The following is a 17,919-nucleotide window of genomic DNA, read 5'->3' on the forward strand; positions in this document are numbered from 1 at the left end:
ATCATTCAAAAATTCAATCTCATCGTTTCAGTCTCAGAATGGTCAAATACAGCATGGAACGCATCTCCACAAAATACATTGCATATCTCACTGGAGGGTCTTCTTAGCCCGTGCACATTGTGGTGGATGTCCAGAGGTGTTTTTTCTGTTTTTGTTATGATCATCTCCTTTAATAATATTCTCAACCATCCAAAAGAAGTATTTGATGTTTATCTCATCAACACCTTGCACAGGAGATATATGGGGCAGAAAAGAGATGGAAGAATATTATTTGTGGCAGGGGGTGGGAGTTGAGTGTTCTTTGGAATGTTAATGTTTCGAGAGAGGTTTTTGAAAGGAAGAAATTCTGAGACAAAGGGGTGGGGAAGAGCAGGTGGAGATTTGGAGAAGATAATACAGTAAATAAGTTGAGAAGTGGTTGAGGATGATGAGGAAGATATTTGAGACAAATTGGAGAAATGGATTTTGAAAAAAGGAAAAGAGGGCAAAAGCGGGACAGAAGATGAATATTCTGAAGTGTTTGATTGGAAGAGGGGTATTTTTTATGAAAGGAAATGATTTTATGAAAGGAAATGGGAAAGATGAAGAAAAGGAGGGGATTGATATTTTCTGATGATTTTGTGAGCTGAACGGAAGAGGAAAAATGGAAAGGAAAGGAAATTGAGAAATATTAACAGTTTCTATTTTCGAAGCAAAAGGAGAGGAAATCGCAAAAAGAAAAGCAAATGATTTGAATAAATCAAGCTTTATTGATAAATTTCAGAACATCAGCCAAAATATTTGCAATTTGGGTTTTTGACTCGTTGCGAAATTAACTTGTTAAATATGATATTTCATTCAGTCAGCAACGTCACAGGAACTTCTCATATTTTTCTTTGGAAATATCATTCGACTGATTTCACATTTCTCAATCCTCTCGCCTTCTTCTTATTCTTCGCCTTCTTCTTCTGTGATATTTCTTTTCACTTCGTGTCAGAACAGACCGTCGACCTTCAGATGCATGTGAGTTGTTCAATCAGCGGCTTGATTGCACCTTCCAAAAATTATTTCATCCAATTTTCCTACTCCCAACAGTATCATCCTCACTATCAATGCATTTCGTAACTTCGCTGGATGGGCATTTGAACAGCTTTCCTTTTCCGTTGCAGTTTATCCAGCTCTGCTTCAGCGTTTCGAACGAAATACATGCGCCGACTGTGCAGGATAAGCTGAATAGGCATAGAAAGAGAAATGGTGGTTGGAGGGAAGGAGCTGACAGCAATATCGCACTCATGCTCTCGCTTTGCGATACTGCCAAGGAGCAAAGAGAGAGAGAGAGAGAGAAAGAAAGAGAAAGAGGAGAGGAGAGGAGAGCGCATTAAAATGGAAGATGCAACGAAGGTTGATTTCAGAAGCAAATTGAGTTCAGAGCAGAGGAAAGGGAATCAGTGTGAAAAGCCAAAGGCGAAGACGAAGATGAATGAGGAAAACGAGATATCCACATTGAAAGCTTACACTTTCGACTCAAGACTTGCGCAGGCAACAACAGAAAGGAGGTCGAGGGACAGGAGAAGGGTAGAAGGAGGTGATGATGAAGATGAATAACAGCAGACATTTTTTCGCGTTCTACAGTACACTCTCATCTGCTCGGCTGTATTTTCAAAATACCACAGCCCCCTCAACATTTGCCACTCCTCCTTTTTCTCCCTTGCCACACACACAATTGTCTGCCCCTTCAATTCTTGTTGGAACTCCACCGAAGCCATTTACACCTTCATCTCCCGCCACAGACTCATCTTCACTCACACAGAAGTCCTTCAACATGACTGGCCCAAGCTCCGCCTATTTATCGAATATATCTTCTTTTCATGCATCTTCAACTATTTCTTCCTTGTCGCAACCTATCCTTTGTGTGATTCTTAGTAAGATCAGATTGGGCAATGCATGTGTATTTGCAAGCAGCATGTGAGCGACGAGGGATGTGTTTGAGCCACAGAGCATCCTTCTGAACTGTGCAGCGTATGTGGAAAGAAAGTGGATTCAGGTGGGTGGTGAGGAGGAGTGAAAGGGAGTGAAGAAGGATGAGAAAGAGGAGAGAGAGGAAAACACTTTAATTAATAACTTTCAAAAGAGAAGATGAAATCAACAAAAGAGAATAATAAGCCTGTGAAGATACTGATCACAATTTGCTTGACTTTCTGCCCGAATTCAGTAATAAAAGTGGGATTCAGGAGCAAATCATTAGAAATCCATTCACTTTCTCAGCATTTTCATCTGCAAACGCATCAACTTTTTTCTGAACTTCTTCGTCTTCTGCTTCATCACCTTCCTCTTTTATTTCAACTTCTTAATCTTGTTCTTAATCTTGCTTTTATTCTTGTTTATTCATCATTTTTTCATTATCTTCTCTTCTTCTTCACCTGATCCATTAACTGGCACGCTAGAAATCCCTCAGCATCCACTTCCACCTCCACAAGTGATGTCAATCCCTCCTCCTCTCTACATCCTGTCTGATGCAAACAAAGCAATCCATTCAGCGCAAGTGAACTTATTTTTCTATTAATCCTTTATCATCATCATTTTCTTCTTCTTTTTCTTCTTTCTTCTTCTTCCTCATCCTCCTCTTACTTCTTCCTCTTCCTCTTCTTTCTCTTCCTCTTCCTTCTTCGCCTCCTCTTCTGTCTCATTCTCCTTCTTCTTCTTCTTCTTCTCTCTCTTCTTCTCAGGGATCTGCGTCTGCATCTGCCTCTGAATCAGAGCTCGAAATGCCCCCCGCTGCAGCCGTTGCGTTGATTTCTGCTCCCTCCCCTCCGATTAACGAAGCACTCACACCTTCTCTGATGACTGCGGCAATTGCTGGCTCCACATTTTTATTGTGTCATCACGGACACGCAAATGGAGAGAGCGTTCTGGATCTTCTGGGAGCTGTAGAAGTGTTTGGACTGCCCCAACTTGCACTAATGTCACCGGAAAAGACGTTGTCTTCGTTTGATGCTGCTTCTGCATAGAATGATTAAAACGTTGCAACACAAGATGCTTCTCATGTTGTTTCATCATCATCATCTTCTTCTTCTTCTTCTACTTCCTCCTCCTCTTCTTCCTCTTCTTCCTCCTCTTCTTCTTCAATACACCTCACCACCCTCATGCCCTCCGCACACCACCCCACTCCCGCAGACGTCATCAGCCACAGCTATCTCTGGCGCAGCCGTTCAGCCGCCATCACCACTGCAGAATTTGAGAGCCGTCTTGCTGGTTTCCCACTCGAACACACAAAAAACAGGAGTGAAGCAGACAACACAAGATTTGCGTATGATGCCTTTTGCGACTCAGTCATCCGCGAACAATCGGTGAGACTGTATGACGACAATGCGGTTTTTGATGTGCTCAGCTTCTTGCCAAGTTTAGACTTCCTCACGCTGTTTACGCCATCTGACCTCACCGCTGGCCAGCTTTCTGACTCCGCACGCCTCAAATCCGATTTCGATGGGGAACTTCCTCTATTCCCTTCAGACACATTGAGCATGCCTCCAGATAATCAGAACAACCATTCCTTGGGAGATCCTCAGCTTCCGCCTTTCCTCTCCTTCTCGCCTGCCCTCAGCCCCCGTTGATTGATTCAAGACAGCTACCCAGCTGGTTCCCCTTCCTTCTCCACCAGCTCCACACTGCTTGAAACCCACTCCCCTGCTGCCGCATCCATCGCTGTGTCTGTTTCCGTTCAATCATTCCTATCGTAGGCGCTTCCTTTTCTTGGACCGCTCGGTCCGCTTGACCCACTCGACCAGGTGCCAATTGTGGCTGCTCCGAACAGAGTAGCCAGTGCCAGAAAGACAAGTGCGAATGTGAAGAGGAAGCTGATGTCTTCAGATGAGAAGTCATATGCACTGCCTTTGGAATTGGAATCGAAAATGGCGATGTAGGATTTGAATAAGTTTGTTTCGAAGAATATTCGTTCTTCTTCTACTGCTTCTTCAATAACTACTGCTTCTCCTTCATCGTTCTCTTCCTCTTCCTCCTCTTCCACTTCCTCCTCCTCCTCCTCCTCCTTTGCTCACCTCATCGCTCACACAGCGGCCAATGAACTGAGTGTGAAGGCAAATTTGTTTCAAGAGAAGATTAACAAGTGATTGGAGTCATCAAGGAACACAACGAGAATAATGATACGGAAAGTGCTGGAGAGGAAGCAAACAACGTCACAGGTATTTTCGAAGGGAGAATTTTGATTGGGCAGAGTGGAAATGGAAGGAAGATGAGGAAAGAATGGAAAAAGAAGCGGGTTGGACAAGTGATGAGAAGAATAAAGAGAAAAAAGACTAGTTCGAATAAGTTTTATTCATTAATTTTCGATTTCATTGTATTTCATTCAACGTTTGATGAAGCAACTGAATCGAAAAGAATGGACTAATGTTTTGTGATGATATTTCAGTTGAAGAAAAAGATAAAGTGAAGAAATCCAATTGCTTTAATAAGTTGAAAGTTTATAAATCTTTTAATTGAAACATAATTTTTAACAAACCGTTTCAATAAAGTCTTTCAAAGTATTCTTTATTTATTAGGATAGTTTTGCAAGTTGAGAAACTTGGCATTTTCCTTTTGCAGTTTTATTTTTTATTTTTCACATTTTTTTTGAAAGCTGGATCAAATAATTCTTTTTCACGAAAAACATTAAAAAGGTATGTTTTTTTGAATATAACAATAAAACGAATATATATAACAGAAACAAAAGCTAAATACTTGCAAAAAATCAATTTGACTCTTTGATCAAAAAATACCACAATAGATTTTACATTTTCTATTTTTGATCTTTTTTTATGATGTAAAAAAAAAATCACCCAATTTATTATTTGCGACTTTACACAAAGAATTACCCAATATTAACAAAATTTCCATATTTTGCGCACAAAATAAAAGTTCTATTTATGGTATTTTTGATCTTTTCAAAAAAAGAAGTTTTCTTTTTATTTCCGATTTTCCGATGCAAATTTGAATTTATAATAGCTTGTTATAATATTTTTTATTGTTTTGATATAGAATATTTCAAAATTGTCATGTAAGGTGAAGTGTGCGCTTGCCATTAATTTTTGTTTTTTTTCTATGCAAAGCAACATCGCATTCTATCACAATCGGATATGGGTGATTTTTTTTGATATCATAAAAAAAGATCAAAAATTGAAAAAATAGATTCTATTGTGGTATTTATTGATCAAAGAGTTAAATTGGTTATTCAGGAGTTTTCAGCTTTTATTTCTGTGACATAAATGTATTTTTAATTTTTACCCCAAAAAGACATACCTTTTTATGCTTCAGGTCAAAAAGTCTTTTTTGATCAAGTTTCAAAAAAAAAAAAAATGAAAAATCTATCTTTAAAAGGTTGACAGAAATTTCAAAACTGGAAAAACAAAATATTGCTAAGAAAAAATTAAAAAGAAGAACAGAAAAGAAGATCAGAAAACTAAATTATCGAAAAAAAATCGATTAAAATCAGTTAATTTTCTTTTTTATTCTTTTCTTTGAATAGCCAACAAACCTCCATTCCTTTAATTTGGTTCAATTGCTTCATCAACCGTTCAACGAAATCGTGGATAATTAGAAAAGTTGAGTTCAATGGCTTGCTCCCCCTCATCGACCAGAATAAAGACGTTGCAAATGGTGGAAGTGATGTCGATGCTAGTGACAAAACACAGCAAAGCCCATGTGCCACAGTGGAGTATGCTCTCGGATGTGTTGCTCCCTTCAGCGATGCCTCCCTCTTTCTTTTCGTCTCCACTTTCACTCTCACAAACTCTCTCACATTTAATGCGGTTAACACAAAAATCACTGGAAAAGATGTATTTTTTCTGTTTTCATCAGAATTCCTTCCATTTTCATCATTTTTAATATTAAACTTTCCTCAATCGTTTCATCTTCAAATTCTGATAATTTTTCATTTCACTTCATATTCATGAGCTGCCATCTTCTTTTCAATATGAGTGTATACCATCACTTGCTTTTCATAGATCCCTAAATCAGCACAGGTTTTATTATTTCTTCGTCATTTTCCATTTGATTTGGCTTCTTCATCCAATGAAAATTACGTTCGTAGAAAAACAGTAATTATCGTTCTCATTTCTTCGGTCATATCAGAAAGTTCTTCAAAAACATTTATTTCCTCAGCTTTCCGATTTCAATCCATTCGTATCCGATTAGTACCAGAACCTCATATAATTTCTCTTCACTTAAGCCTTTTCCTCTGAATCAATTTCCCTCATCCTTTCATTTCCTGCAATTCGCTGTTTGTTCGTGGCTGTGAAATCTGTCGGAGGCTATTTTGGAACCAATTCACCCTAAAAATCCTATCTTGTCCTGTTCTTTATGTTTTTGGTGAATTCTTTCAGCTTCCAAATTAAAAAAGTCATATTCAATCCTCTTCCTTTAATGAATGTCTTCTGATAGGTTACTCTGGATCAAAATTACCCATTTCATTGCCGTGTTAGGTTGGTTGAAATTCCATGAAAGAATAAATAATTATCTGTGCTTCTGAATGGGAATGAAAGACAAGGCCTGGAGCTGAATTCGATAATAGTTGAATGAAAAAGAAGTAGACGAAGAAGGAGCAGGCAGTGAAAGTGGAGAAAGAAAGCCAGAAGTAGCAGAAGTAGCAGAAGATGGATGCACAACTTGAGATAAAAGTGAAGGAGATAAAGATGTTCTGAAATGAGGAGAAGATTGAAGTTGGATGTTCATAAAAATGAACGAATTGACAAGTGAAAAAGTTCGGTGAGAAAGAGGATGAAGAACATTTTTTGTATTAACAGCAAGATCAGCAGCTGAATCAGTAGGTGCAACCAAATTGAGGGCAGGGTATTTCTGCATCAGATCCATCGCCATTGAATTCTGCGATGTGAAGAAAGAAGCCAACTTTGAGAACGACAGCGAAGAAAACAGTTTTGACAGAGCATCTCTTCTTCCAGGCACACTGCTCTGACTGAATGTTCTTTTCCCTTTCTCTTTCTGAAACAGCAGCAGTGATCCTTTTCCTGCTCCTTCCTTCCCTTCCTGAGTGTCGCCTCTGCTTCCTCTTTGTACGGCCACCAGCCCCTCCACCTCATCCCCCTTCATCTTCGCAGCTCCGCCCTATTCTGGCTCAGCCCGCTCTTCAGCGCGCTCATCAAATCAAACTGCGTTCTTGTCTGCCTCGCGTCGACTGCCGCATACACAGGCATTTTCCGCATCTTTAACACAAATTACCCATTTTCCTCGCTTTTGATTCGCACATAGCGGCAAGGTACATCCAGTTCATCGCTCAAATCTTCAAAGTCAGAATTCGCTAAATCATTCAACATGCAGTCCAATTTCCGCTCTCTTGTCAAAAATGGCGTTTTGCTTTCTTTCGCCTCTTGTGGCACATCGCTTGCCATTTTGTTCTCCTTCTGGTTGATCTGTGTGCCTATCCCAAGGTGTGATTGTAATATTTCTTGGACGCTGCTAAACAGATTCATGTCTTTTTCTTCTTTCTCCACTTTCCTGCTCTCTCGCTCATCTTTCTCATTCATCTTCCTCTATATCTCCTTCAGCTTCATCAGCCGAAGCAGTTTTTATCTCTGATCATCAGATTCCAATGAATTAAATGTGAACTTCGCTTCTTCATCGTCCACTTTCCCTTTCTCGTTCTGAAACTCATCTTGCATCGCCCTTGTCACTTCTTTGTTCAAATCCTTCATCCCAATCACACTCAACGTCACCACTCCTCCTCCAACAACAACAGGTGACGGAAGCGTTGTTGAGGCACCAATAGCTCCTCTCCCCATCTCCATCCACCTTCGATTCGCTTCCCTCGTATAAAGTGTATCGTTTCAAAGGCTCCTCTTTCTAAGAATATTGTTTAGGCTTTGGAGAATGTGATTGCAAAGGAGAGGAATTTGTTGCTGCTTTTGATGTTGTTTTTGCAGTGCTCGTGATGAAAGTGGATATGTTTTGGCTCATTGGAATGTATTTCATCTTTTCTGCCGTTTCTTATTGATTCTTTGGTGTTTGTATTCTTTTCTGCTTCCGTTTGATTATCTTTGTTTTTCAATCAACTGCTTTGCGGTTGTTTGTTGAACCCTCCAAAATCACTTCTTGATCCTCGTCTTTTCAGTCATCTTCATCGCCTTCAACTTCTTCATTTTCTCCAGATTCTTCGCATACCGCTCCACCATCCGAAATTATGTTAACAGTGGCAGCGCATCAAATATATCCGGCTATGGAACAAAATATTGTATTTTCCTTCTTTTTCTGCTGTTGCATCATTCTCTTTATCTGCTGCTCTTCTTATGTCAGGAATAAGTTGCGAAAAAATCAACGCAACGAGGAAGAAGCAAATAGTGAAGAGGGCAATGACCTTGTGGCTGCTTCAACTTGTGCATAACTGTTTCGATAGCATCGGAGGAGGAGAGTGTGCATTGCTCCAATGCGGAGAGCCATTGCAAACTCAGAGCGATGTGGTTGTTTTGGATGGAAAGAGAGGTCTGTTACTGTTGGAGAAGATTTTGTTGATGAAGGAGAGGGAGAAGAAGATGACTGAGGAAGAGAAAGAAAAGATTCATTGGGCAATGAAGAAGGAGATGTGCCTGTTGATGTGCCAACGCCAGCAATTGAATGAGTCAAAAAGGTTTGTGTTGAATTTTGATTGCTTTTTCTCTGTCTTTGTCTTCGAGGCACATAAGATGGATTCTGAAGGGTAGCTTCTTGTGGCGGAAGGTTCACAGGAAGAGGCAGATGCGGGGCATGTTTTCTTTTGAAGTCTTCGATAATTTCGTCGATTTCTGCTTTTTTGGCTCTTTCTTGTGAAGCATTCACTTCTAACTGTTCGTAAAAAGAGGAAGATGAAGATAATTCGTAAACAATCTTTTCTTTCTTGTAGAATTTGGCTGCTGTTGTTTTTGATGACGATGTTGAAGAAGAAGAACACTCACCACAAGTTGAGAATACAGATTCTGTTTCAATTGTTCCTTCTTTTCTATCTTCTCCATTTTAATTCCGTTTTTCTTTTTCATCTCTCTTTCACCTCTTTTCAGAAGCATTCATATGATGATTATGATGATGATTTCTGTATTGATATCAATGATAATGCTTATTTCTATGACTATGCCTGTTCCGTTTCATTTGTCTGTTTCTATCTCATAAACATTCACACACTGGAGACACACGTTCTTCTGCAAAATCGTCTGTCATTGGAACAATCTGCAGCCAAATGCCGAAGGCTCTCGTGTTCGCTGATTGGAGCTGAGAAGTGGAAGTAGAGATGGTTTGATGCAAGAACAGCTTCAGAACAGAATTTGGAGAAGAAGAAGAAGAAGAAGGGAAAAAAAAGATGACGATGACAATGATGGAACAAGCGAAATAGATGAAGAAGACTTTAACGAAGATGACGAAGAAGACGAAAAAGATGAAAATGAATATTTTTTGCGATTGGCAAATCAATAAAAAATGCAATAAAATTCCAAGGAAGAAGTTAGGAGGTTCCATGTGATGTTGTTTACTGAATGAAACATCTCATTTAACAAGTTAACTTCGCAACGAGACAAAAACCCAAATTGCTATTATTTTGGCTGATATTTTGTTATTAATCAATAAAGCTTGATTTCTTCTAATCAACTCACTTTCTTTCAACAATTTCCTCTCTTTTCCCCTTAAATATAGATAATGTTAATATCTCTCAATTTCCTTTTCTTTTCCATTTTCCTCTTCCATTCAACTCACAAACTTCTCAGTAAATATCAATCCCCTCCTTTTCTTCATCTTTCCCATTATCTTTCATAAAATATCCTCCTCTCAAAAGAAGCCCCTATACCATTTGAAAGCTTCACAATTGTCCTCTTCTTTCAAGCTTTTGCCCTCTTTTCCTTTTTTCAAATTTCATATCTCCCATCAACAATAAGTTTTCTTTCATCATCTCCAACCACTTCTCTACATATTTACTATATTATCTTCTCCAAATCTCCATCTGCCTTTCCCCATCACTCTGTCACAGATTATCTTCCATTCAAAAACTCCTCTCGAAAGATTATCATTTCATAAAATACTCAACATCCACTCCCTGCCACTAATAATCCTCTTCCATCTCTTTTCTGCCCCATATCCCTCCTGTACCTGGTGTTGATGAGATAAATCTCAAATACTTCTTTGGGTGGTTGAGAATATTATTAAAGGAGATGATCATGCCAAAAACAGAAAAAACACCTCTGCAAATCCACCACGATGTGTACGGGCTGAGAAGACCCTCCAGTGAGATATTCAATGTATTTTGTGGAGATGCATTCTTTGTTGCATTTGACCATTCTGAGACTGAATTGAAGAGATTTATTTTTTGAATGATGATGGCTGTGGAGATAAATACGTAGGCAAAATACAATTGAAGAGCAGTTTGGTATTTAATAATTTCATTACACATGAATATTTGTTTATGTCTGTTTTTGTTTCGTTTTCAGAGCAGAAGGTGGAAATGAATGAAAATTTATGAAAGTGGAATATTTCATAATGCCGAATGAATTTCGAGTTGGGAGAGCAAACTCATATGGAAAGTGCACAGGATGAAGGGATTGGGGAAAAAATTGGAGATGTTATTGCATGAGGAAAAACAATCTGTTCAAAGTCGAGAAAAATGGATATAAAACAGAAAACACAATATTACATACTTCAGAATAGCAAGAAATTGAATCGCGTGTAGGAGAATTGATTTCTGGAAAGGATGGACGATGAATAAGAGGATGAAACGCTAGAAAAATGATTGTTTTCATTTGCACTTTATCGATTTCAACTTATCTTATTCCATTTCTTTTACAATTGCATTATTTAACTAATTTTTGTATATTAAATTTATTTATTTCGTTATCTCAATTATTGTGATCATGTTTTTTTAAACCAGAAAACTTAAGTTATGTTTTGTTTATCAAATTTTCAAATGCTTTTTTATGTTTTTTTCAAAATTTATAATAAAAACAATTAAAATCAAATAAAAAGCAACAAACAATTAATAATAATTATTTATCAAGCAATATATTTGGATGATCATCTCATTCATTTTTCTTTTTAAAGCAACCCTTAATTAAATTTGTTTTTGATCAAATGTCGGAATTTTTTATGATATCAAAAAAAATCACCCATATATTCACAAAAAACAGTGCAAAAACAGATGTGATTAAACTTGTGTTACATGCTGACATTTGACGGGCCAAAAAATTCAACTGACTGACATTGAGCTCAAAAAGAGTTTTTTTAAATATTTCGCATTTTCATTTATTATGATCAATTTTTTTCAAAAATTAATTAATTATTCATAATTATTATTAATAATAATATAAACATTTTGTGAATTATTAGTGTTGACCATTTTATGGGTTTCTGACACGGAAGTCTATTTCGGATTTTTATGATCTACTGACTGTCAGTGAAGTCAGTGACAGTCAGTGTCAAAATGGAAAATATATGTGATGAAATTAAAACCAAACTTGTTGATGAGTTGAAAATTTCTTTATCAAATTCATTATTGGTTGTTTTTTTTATCCAATTATTTTTTCGATTTTTTGTTGTATAATTTTTTTCAGGCAAGAGCCTTTGAAGACAAGGTCAAACAGTTAAAGGAAGCGAATGCACAGTTCATCAATATTTCAAAGCATTGTGAAACAAAATTCGGAGCAGGTTTTGCTTTTCTTTTTATTTATTCATTTATGATTAACAAATGAATTGAAACAAAATAACTTTGAGTTTACGAGAATCCAGTGAAAAAAAACAATTTCATTTCAAAAATAGCGTTCGAAAATTTCAACAATAATTTGTGGATTACATTTGTGAAAGTTGAAGAAGACGGAACACCGAAGAAAGATTTTCACCGATATTATCTTTGTCCAGTTTGCAAAGATGGAATCAGCTGTGGAATATGCGGAAGAAAAAGCAGCCCTTCAATTTTAAATCACAAATGCGAATTACTAAAAACTAACTTTATTACAACTCTATTTAGACAAGCTGCGAGCAAAAATTATTCAATTACTCAACAAAACAATCACATATCTCCATCAATACCTATTCACGAGACGTTAGAAACACAATTTGTTTCGATGATCACAAAATGCAATATTTCGTTTTTATCCGCTTCATCAAAAGAATCAAATGAATTTTATTTATCACTTATTCGAGCTGGGCAAGCCTATCCTACAGTAAATACAAAATCTATTTTCCCATATTTAACAAGGAGAAAGGTTTCATATTTAGTTTTGAAAGAAAAAGCAAAAGTGGAAAAGGAACGAAAAACAAAAATTACGAATTGTGGATTATGTGTAATGGTTGATGGTGCATCTGTAGCCCATAAACAGTGCACAGTTGTAACTGTTTGTCAATTATCTTTATTATCAACACCTTTTTTTTGGGGAATTTTTCCTCCATGTTACAAAGCAGATGATTATTTGGTTTTATTTCAAAAATTAACAAAAGATTTTTCTTCTTTCAATTCTATTATAAGAAGTTTTTGCACAGATGGGTTGGCAGCACAAAGAAAAGCTATAAATCTTTTAATTCAACAAAGTTTTACTGGATCTTCCTCTTCTCAAGCGACTCCAACAATAGAACCTGTTTTTATTTACTGCTGCAACCATTTGACGAACTTAGTAATTTCTTCATCATTCAACAAAATAAAGTTTCTTTCGAAAATAAAATGTTCTATCTTGGAATTTTCGGAAAGATCCCATACAAAAACATACAGATCAATTCTGAAGAAGGCCGTTCCTGCTTTTGTTGCAACAAGATGGCACAGCTTGTTCCAAATATGCTCGTTTGTAAGAAAAAAGTTTGACGTGATCGGAAAAGAAAAGCTGTTGGAATTGGATGAGCTGATTAATATTATGAAAACAGAAGTCATTCTTCATCCATTGTACAAGCTGCACTTGTTTTTTGAGAATGATCATACAAAACTGTGGCAAGTTTTTCCAGCTCTAATTCAATCAGTTTCATTTCTAATCAGTTTATCAAAACATAGCTTGTTCAAAGATTTGGAATGGCACAATGCGATTACAAACATTCTTGTTTTATTACATAATTATTTTTTCATGGGAACTTATGGTCAAATAATTCCTTTAGCGTTTTCATTAACTCCCATTGGAATGCAATTGTACAGACTCAAAATGTTCACTCAAAACTTTATTAATGCTTCAAATTACCAAGAAAAAGAAAAGGAGAAAAATCATACGGAGAATTCAACAATAACAGTAAGTCTGGATGGTGCTTCTGAATCACATTCTGTATCTTCAGATGCTTCAGACTTTTCTTCTCAAAATTTTGCCTCATTGCAATTATCTCAAAAAGTTTCGACAAACACGCAAAAAGCATATATATCAACAAACTCTGTATTGAATACCGAGGCTCAGTTGTCAGCTTTGTCGCATTTGCAAAATCAAGATAATCATGTTGATAATCATTGTTTAACAATTGACGGGTTTTTCCAAGCAAAGAATAATATCACATCAAGAGAACCGGAATTAATCAATAAAGAGTGTATTGCAAGTATTTTAGATTTAATACAGAAAATTGAAAATGATCAATTTGTTTTTTCTATTGAGAATAATATTATTTCAGGAGAAAAAGAAGCAGAAAGCGATTCAGAAGACGATGAACTTGGATTACTTCTGGCAGAAGAACTTGCCTCTGATGATATGTTCGAATTTGGATCTTCACGAAATTTTGAATCAGAAACAATTGCGAATGAAACTTCTGATAGAACGGCAGTGCTTTCCTCCTCTTCCTCCTCCTCTTCGTCGTCGTCTTCCTCTTCGTCTTCTTCTTCATCGGCCTCTGCCTCAGTCTCTGCTTTATCTTCATCCTCTTCCTCATCCTTGCTATCGCCAGCTTCATCTTTATCTTCTTCAAATTGTCAACTTTCATGTTTCAACAGCTCTTTCTCGCAAGAGATTAACTCCGAAGTTTCCTCGATATTGACATTTAACGATACAAGTGAGCCACATTCGATTGATTTTGAACTAAGAAATTCATCTTGTGCTTTCGAAGACAATTCTGACGAAAATGATGATGAACAAGAAATGGATATCAGCGTCCATGATGAAAATGAAGTTGAACTTCTTTTCTCGACAAGAAAGATTGAATTGTGCAATGAATTATCTTTTGAAAAAGAAATGGAAATATTGAAGAACATAGAAAATTACTTAACAGCCGATTGGTATTCACGATTATTTGAAGCTTTCTCGAAGTACACAAGAAAATCAATTCGACACCTGGAAGAAAAATACATAAATGGATGTTTATTAATTTTTCAAAGGTTTTTGAAATCAAGCCCAGAAAGTGTGATTGAAAAAGACTCAGAAGTTTTTTACAGGGCCTTTTCCTCCTACGGAGATCTGCAAATGGTTTTCTCAGGACTCTGCTTGACTCTGATTTGTTCTCCTTGCAGCGAAGCAAGTTGCGAACGAATCATATCCAAAATGAGATTCATTCTCGGTGATAAACGTTTTCCAATAAGCATTCAGACGCTGGATGCTCTCCTTCGAATATAATGCTTCTCTTTTTTAAATTTAATCAAAACAAAAAAAATCCAAATACTTTCATTCTATGAAATACTTTTAACTAAATTATTCATTTCATCAATTATTCCTGAAACAATACACAAACATTTGGAAATGAAGTTTGTATTTTTTTTCATTATAATCTTTAATTAATCAAATATAAATGAAAAAAAGTTGTTCTTTTTAAAAATTGCAAAGATAGTGCATTTGATGAAGAAGGTTGAATCAACGAATACAACAACTGAAATGAGTTCACAAATTCATCAACAATCTATTTGGTATTATTTTCCTTCAGTTATTATTTTTTTTGTTTCAAATTATTTCCATTTTGATAGAATCAATCCTTTGAAAAACTGAACATATTTTGGTTAACTTATAGGCTTTATCTTCACAGTCGATGCTAACATTTATTTTCTTATCTTTTCCATGTCAAGATCTTATTCCAAACCTTCGTTCTTTATTTACTCTTCTTTTATTTCATTCTATTTGAAAATTCCCCTCTCCTTTTCTTTATTCCGAATCTCTCCTTCTCCTGTTTCTCTCTCTCACTCTCTTGTATCACATTCGTTGTTTAGTTTTCCTCTTCCCTTTTCAACTTTCATCAATTAATTTTAAATCTATGCGGAAGTGTTAGAAGGGGATTTTAGTTTAGAGGAAATGTAATTGAAAGCTAAAGTCAGATTTGTGAGAAGAATGGATGATGATAAAGAAGAAGAAGAAGAAGAAGAAGACAGAGCTGAATGTGTTGGGATGACGACTAGCAGAAGTGACGAAGAAAGAGAACTTGCTGACTGTGGAATGGAAAAAGAAGAAGGCATGAAAGGCACCATGAAAGGAGGAAGCAGAGAAATTGGCAGTGTTAATGAAAGTGACTGTGTGGGAGAGGGCAAGAAGAGGGGCAGTGCTGCACACTGCTCCAAATCAGAGCGAGGAGTGGAAGATGAGGCAGAGATAAAGGAAGCAGAAGCAGAAGGGGAAGGGGAAGGGAAAGAGATTGACTTATCAGAAGACGTGCTAAAAACAGTGGATTTAGTAGAGGATTTGGACTGAGAGATTGGAGAAACAAAAGAAGGATAAAGAGATAAGTGAGAAGAAAGCGGGTGAAGGAAAGGTGGAATGTCCAGCCTGGTTGGATATGGTATCATGGGTGGCTGGAGCAGCAGCTGCGGATGAGCCATCGCAGCTGCTATTGAAGCAGAAGCAGTAGAAGTAGAAGCATGCGAGGCAGAAGCAGCCATCACCACCTGTGCCGAGACAGAGTTTATCTGGTTCATCAGCCTGTGGAACATCTCACTCTTTTCTCTCCGTGTTTTCTTCTCATTCGTTTCCTTTGACGTGTTCTCAGCCATCGATCCAAATGGAAATGACAGACTTCCATGCGAAGAAAAAGGAGGAGGAAGATGAGTTTGTTGCTGTTGCTGTTGTTGTTGCGGAATGTTCTGCTTTTGATTTTGTTGTGAAAGATAAGGAAGTGATGGAGAAGGCATAACAATCTCGTGCATCGAAGGCAGCCTCGCCAGGCCGAACTGGTTGTGTGGAATAAGAGATGACCCAGAAAGAGTGTTGGCTTGGTAGAGTGGTGACTCAACTGTAGCTGTGAGTTGATGTCGTTTTTAATTTGCATTCGAACTTGAAAATGAGCAAGCATTCATATTTGAATTCATATTGGGACTTGTTTGTTCACCTTGTGCTTGCAAGTTGCTGGCGCATCAGATGTTGCTGTTGATATAATCAAAAATTGCAGTAATAACTGCATTCGAAACAGTTGAGGAAGCCGAAGGAGATGTCTTGTTTATCTGCTGACTCACTGGATTGTGTCTGACCACTTTCAATGTGTTGTAATTGCCACAATTCCCTCAATTTCCCAGCAGCGCCGGAGAAAACGGTGAAAGCGCGCAATCTTCAGGCTCCGTGGTCGTCATCAGCTCCGTTGTCTCGTCTGTCGTGTCGCTCTGCACAAAACGCCTGACTTTTCTCCCTCTTCTCCCTCTTGCCCCGCAATTCATCTTCTTCCTCTTCTGCTTCTGCGCTTTCCGGTTTCTCCCCACGCACTGATTCATCTTCGACTGCAGCATCTCAGCTGCGGTCTCTTCCAGAATCTACTGCCCCCCCTCTCTCTGCGCGTTCTTCATGAGCATATCCACATCGTCTGTGTTGATTGCTCTCACCGGAAATCTCTCGTCTCTGTTCTCAAAGAATTTCGTCAGATCCTCCTCGCTCTCAATCACCGGCTGGAACACAGGCTCCTCTGCATGCACGCTCTTCCAGTTAATTCCACTGCAGTCTGCATGTTTCATCACTGCATCATCTTCTTTGCTGCCAGCCACATCAACGGGGAGAAAACCTTTTGAGTTGTTGTTCTCTTTGATCTCGTCTGCAATGTTGTTGGCTGTTATGTCAATAGTCCTCAACCGCTTTGCAGGTTTCTTCTTAAGCAGCAACCTGATAAGGCTGACAACTTCTTTGGAGATCTCTTCAGGAAATGCTGTGAAATCTGCATCAGACTGAAGTATGTTTTGGAACACCTCTTCGTATGTAGCCCCGTCGAATGGCGTGGTTTCTGTGTGAATTTCGGAGAAGATGATGCCCACAGCTCACCAGTCGAATGCGAATGTCATTGCTTCTCCTTTTGTGATGATTTCAGTGTCGATGTAATCGGGTGTTCCAACGATATGGATAAGGAAGGACTGATGGGAGGAGTTGGAGGGTGAATGAGAAGAAGAAGAAGAAGAAACAGAAGTTAACGATGATGATCATTGAGCCTCTCAGTCGCAATGGTGACTTTGTGGGACGAATGTGAAGTGGGAGGTATTTTTGCAGTTCCTATGCTGATGGCGATTGTGGGAGTCTGTGTTGTGCAGAGGAGAAGTTGGTGGAATCAGCAGATGCTCAGACAAACATGTGTGTGTTTGGGATTCGGTGATGAACGGCAGCAGATTCAAAGGAGATGGAAGAGAAGGAAAGGCAGGTGAAGCAAATGAAGAAGGAGAAGCAGAAGAAGATGAAGAAAAATAAAGGAAGGAAGATGAGAAATAAATAAAATATATAAAGATTATCGATCATTGCTTGCTTCAAGTCCATCTGAACTTTTCGGAGATGATAACATTGAAGGGACTCTTCAACTGAGTGCTTTATAAATGAAATCTGCTCATTGCATATATGAAGTTCTCATCTCTTGAATTCTTTTCAAGGTCCATAAAGACAGTCATTTTTCCACTTTGTGTTTATTTTTATCCTTCATCGCGTTTTTCTCTTTTCATTTCACTCCTCACTTCTTTTCCTTCTCTTTCTCTTCATTTTCAAAAAAAATCAAATTGAATGGGAAACATTCATGCTAAAAGTTTCAGGTTGCGAGTTCGCAATGTCGCATCAACGAATGTCAAACTCAATTTATTCTGAAGACGTTAAGAGAGCA

The 17,919-nt window shown here is 37.7% G+C and overlaps 10 protein-coding genes across 10 annotated transcripts; 4 read left to right on the forward strand and 6 right to left on the reverse strand.

Moving 5' to 3' along the window:
- Positions 1 to 1,230: 1,230 nt before the first annotated feature.
- On the forward strand, positions 1,231 to 1,584 carry MONOS_13896 (uncharacterized protein; the record flags this gene model as incomplete). Its single annotated transcript, XM_067866643.1, has 1 exon — positions 1,231 to 1,584. The coding sequence occupies one exon, from the start codon at positions 1,231 to 1,233 to the stop codon at positions 1,582 to 1,584; it is 354 nt and encodes a 117-aa protein (XP_067726382.1).
- Positions 1,585 to 2,744: 1,160 nt separating this feature from the next.
- On the forward strand, positions 2,745 to 2,987 carry MONOS_13897 (uncharacterized protein; the record flags this gene model as incomplete). Its single annotated transcript, XM_067866644.1, has 1 exon — positions 2,745 to 2,987. The coding sequence occupies one exon, from the start codon at positions 2,745 to 2,747 to the stop codon at positions 2,985 to 2,987; it is 243 nt and encodes an 80-aa protein (XP_067726383.1).
- A 135-nt stretch (positions 2,988 to 3,122) lies between these two features.
- On the forward strand, positions 3,123 to 3,899 carry MONOS_13898 (uncharacterized protein; the record flags this gene model as incomplete). Its single annotated transcript, XM_067866645.1, has 2 exons — positions 3,123 to 3,350; positions 3,717 to 3,899. 2 exons carry the CDS (start codon positions 3,123 to 3,125, stop codon positions 3,897 to 3,899), a joined length of 411 nt encoding a protein of 136 aa, XP_067726384.1.
- Positions 3,900 to 6,483: 2,584 nt separating this feature from the next.
- MONOS_13899 (uncharacterized protein) lies at positions 6,484 to 7,077 on the reverse strand (the record flags this gene model as incomplete). Its single annotated transcript, XM_067866646.1, has 1 exon — positions 6,484 to 7,077. The coding sequence occupies one exon, from the start codon at positions 7,075 to 7,077 to the stop codon at positions 6,484 to 6,486; it is 594 nt and encodes a 197-aa protein (XP_067726385.1).
- Positions 7,078 to 7,202: 125 nt separating this feature from the next.
- MONOS_13900 (uncharacterized protein) lies at positions 7,203 to 7,511 on the reverse strand (the record flags this gene model as incomplete). The annotated part of the gene is made up of 1 exon (XM_067866649.1): positions 7,203 to 7,511. The coding sequence occupies one exon, from the start codon at positions 7,509 to 7,511 to the stop codon at positions 7,203 to 7,205; it is 309 nt and encodes a 102-aa protein (XP_067726386.1).
- Positions 7,512 to 7,553: 42 nt separating this feature from the next.
- On the reverse strand, positions 7,554 to 7,772 carry MONOS_13901 (uncharacterized protein; the record flags this gene model as incomplete). Its single annotated transcript, XM_067866650.1, has 1 exon — positions 7,554 to 7,772. The coding sequence occupies one exon, from the start codon at positions 7,770 to 7,772 to the stop codon at positions 7,554 to 7,556; it is 219 nt and encodes a 72-aa protein (XP_067726387.1).
- Positions 7,773 to 8,295: 523 nt separating this feature from the next.
- On the reverse strand, positions 8,296 to 9,171 carry MONOS_13902 (uncharacterized protein; the record flags this gene model as incomplete). The annotated part of the gene is made up of 2 exons (XM_067866651.1): positions 8,296 to 8,802; positions 9,136 to 9,171. 2 exons carry the CDS (start codon positions 9,169 to 9,171, stop codon positions 8,296 to 8,298), a joined length of 543 nt encoding a protein of 180 aa, XP_067726388.1.
- Positions 9,172 to 13,037: 3,866 nt separating this feature from the next.
- MONOS_13903 (uncharacterized protein) lies at positions 13,038 to 14,495 on the forward strand (the record flags this gene model as incomplete). The annotated part of the gene is made up of 3 exons (XM_067866652.1): positions 13,038 to 13,200; positions 13,564 to 14,161; positions 14,261 to 14,495. 3 exons carry the CDS (start codon positions 13,038 to 13,040, stop codon positions 14,493 to 14,495), a joined length of 996 nt encoding a protein of 331 aa, XP_067726389.1.
- A 626-nt stretch (positions 14,496 to 15,121) lies between these two features.
- Positions 15,122 to 15,991, reverse strand: MONOS_13904 (uncharacterized protein; the record flags this gene model as incomplete). The annotated part of the gene is made up of 1 exon (XM_067866653.1): positions 15,122 to 15,991. The coding sequence occupies one exon, from the start codon at positions 15,989 to 15,991 to the stop codon at positions 15,122 to 15,124; it is 870 nt and encodes a 289-aa protein (XP_067726390.1).
- A 369-nt stretch (positions 15,992 to 16,360) lies between these two features.
- Positions 16,361 to 17,405, reverse strand: MONOS_13905 (uncharacterized protein; the record flags this gene model as incomplete). Its single annotated transcript, XM_067866654.1, has 4 exons — positions 16,361 to 16,603; positions 16,673 to 17,064; positions 17,250 to 17,352; positions 17,400 to 17,405. The coding sequence occupies 4 exons, from the start codon at positions 17,403 to 17,405 to the stop codon at positions 16,361 to 16,363; spliced, it is 744 nt and encodes a 247-aa protein (XP_067726391.1).
- Positions 17,406 to 17,919: the final 514 nt, after the last annotated feature.

This window comes from Monocercomonoides exilis, assembly GCF_001643675.1.
Source record: "Monocercomonoides exilis strain PA203 chromosome Unknown scaffold26-1319188, whole genome shotgun sequence".
Taxonomy (NCBI): domain Eukaryota; phylum Preaxostyla; order Oxymonadida; family Polymastigidae; genus Monocercomonoides; species Monocercomonoides exilis.